Below are 391 nucleotides of genomic sequence, written 5' to 3'. Positions count from 1 at the left end.
AAGCTATAAACTTATGTTGATAATAAAAAAAAAACTGAAGATGAAATTCCTGTAAGTTTGTGTCTTATTTTTACAAGAGACATTCCAAAGTACCATCCAATCCATTATTGAAGCATTTGTGCCGTATGTTCTGAATAGCAATGGAGGATTCCGGAACGCTATCTCGAAATTTAAAACCCCGAAACACCTGTGCCCATGAAGCTTTGCATTTCCTTCACCAATACTTCTCACTTACTTTATTATCCTTCTCAAAATAGTCCTTTCCCCCGTTTAGGCATCGGCCGAGCTACTGCCCTCTCCTTCCTTCGCGAGGGAGCCAGCCTGGTTGTGGCAGTTGACATCAACAAGGAGAAACTGCAAACACTAGAGGGAATTCCAGGTAATGATCGTT

At 41.2% G+C, this 391-nt stretch overlaps 1 protein-coding gene across 1 annotated transcript in view; it reads left to right on the top strand.

Annotated features, from left to right (window-relative positions):
- Positions 1 to 391, top strand: part of LOC119590988 (3-hydroxybutyrate dehydrogenase type 2-like) — a 4,672-nt gene that overhangs the window by 741 nt on the left and 3,540 nt on the right. Inside the window, 1 exon segment of the mRNA XM_037939721.1 lies at positions 275 to 379. Within this exon segment, the coding sequence (XP_037795649.1) occupies positions 275 to 379 (105 nt within the window).

The sequence above is a fragment of the Penaeus monodon genome, chromosome 28, assembly GCF_015228065.2.
Source record: "Penaeus monodon isolate SGIC_2016 chromosome 28, NSTDA_Pmon_1, whole genome shotgun sequence".
Taxonomy (NCBI): domain Eukaryota; kingdom Metazoa; phylum Arthropoda; class Malacostraca; order Decapoda; family Penaeidae; genus Penaeus; species Penaeus monodon.
Note: the sequence above shows the minus strand (reverse complement) of the source record. Positions and strands in the feature narration are given on the sequence as shown.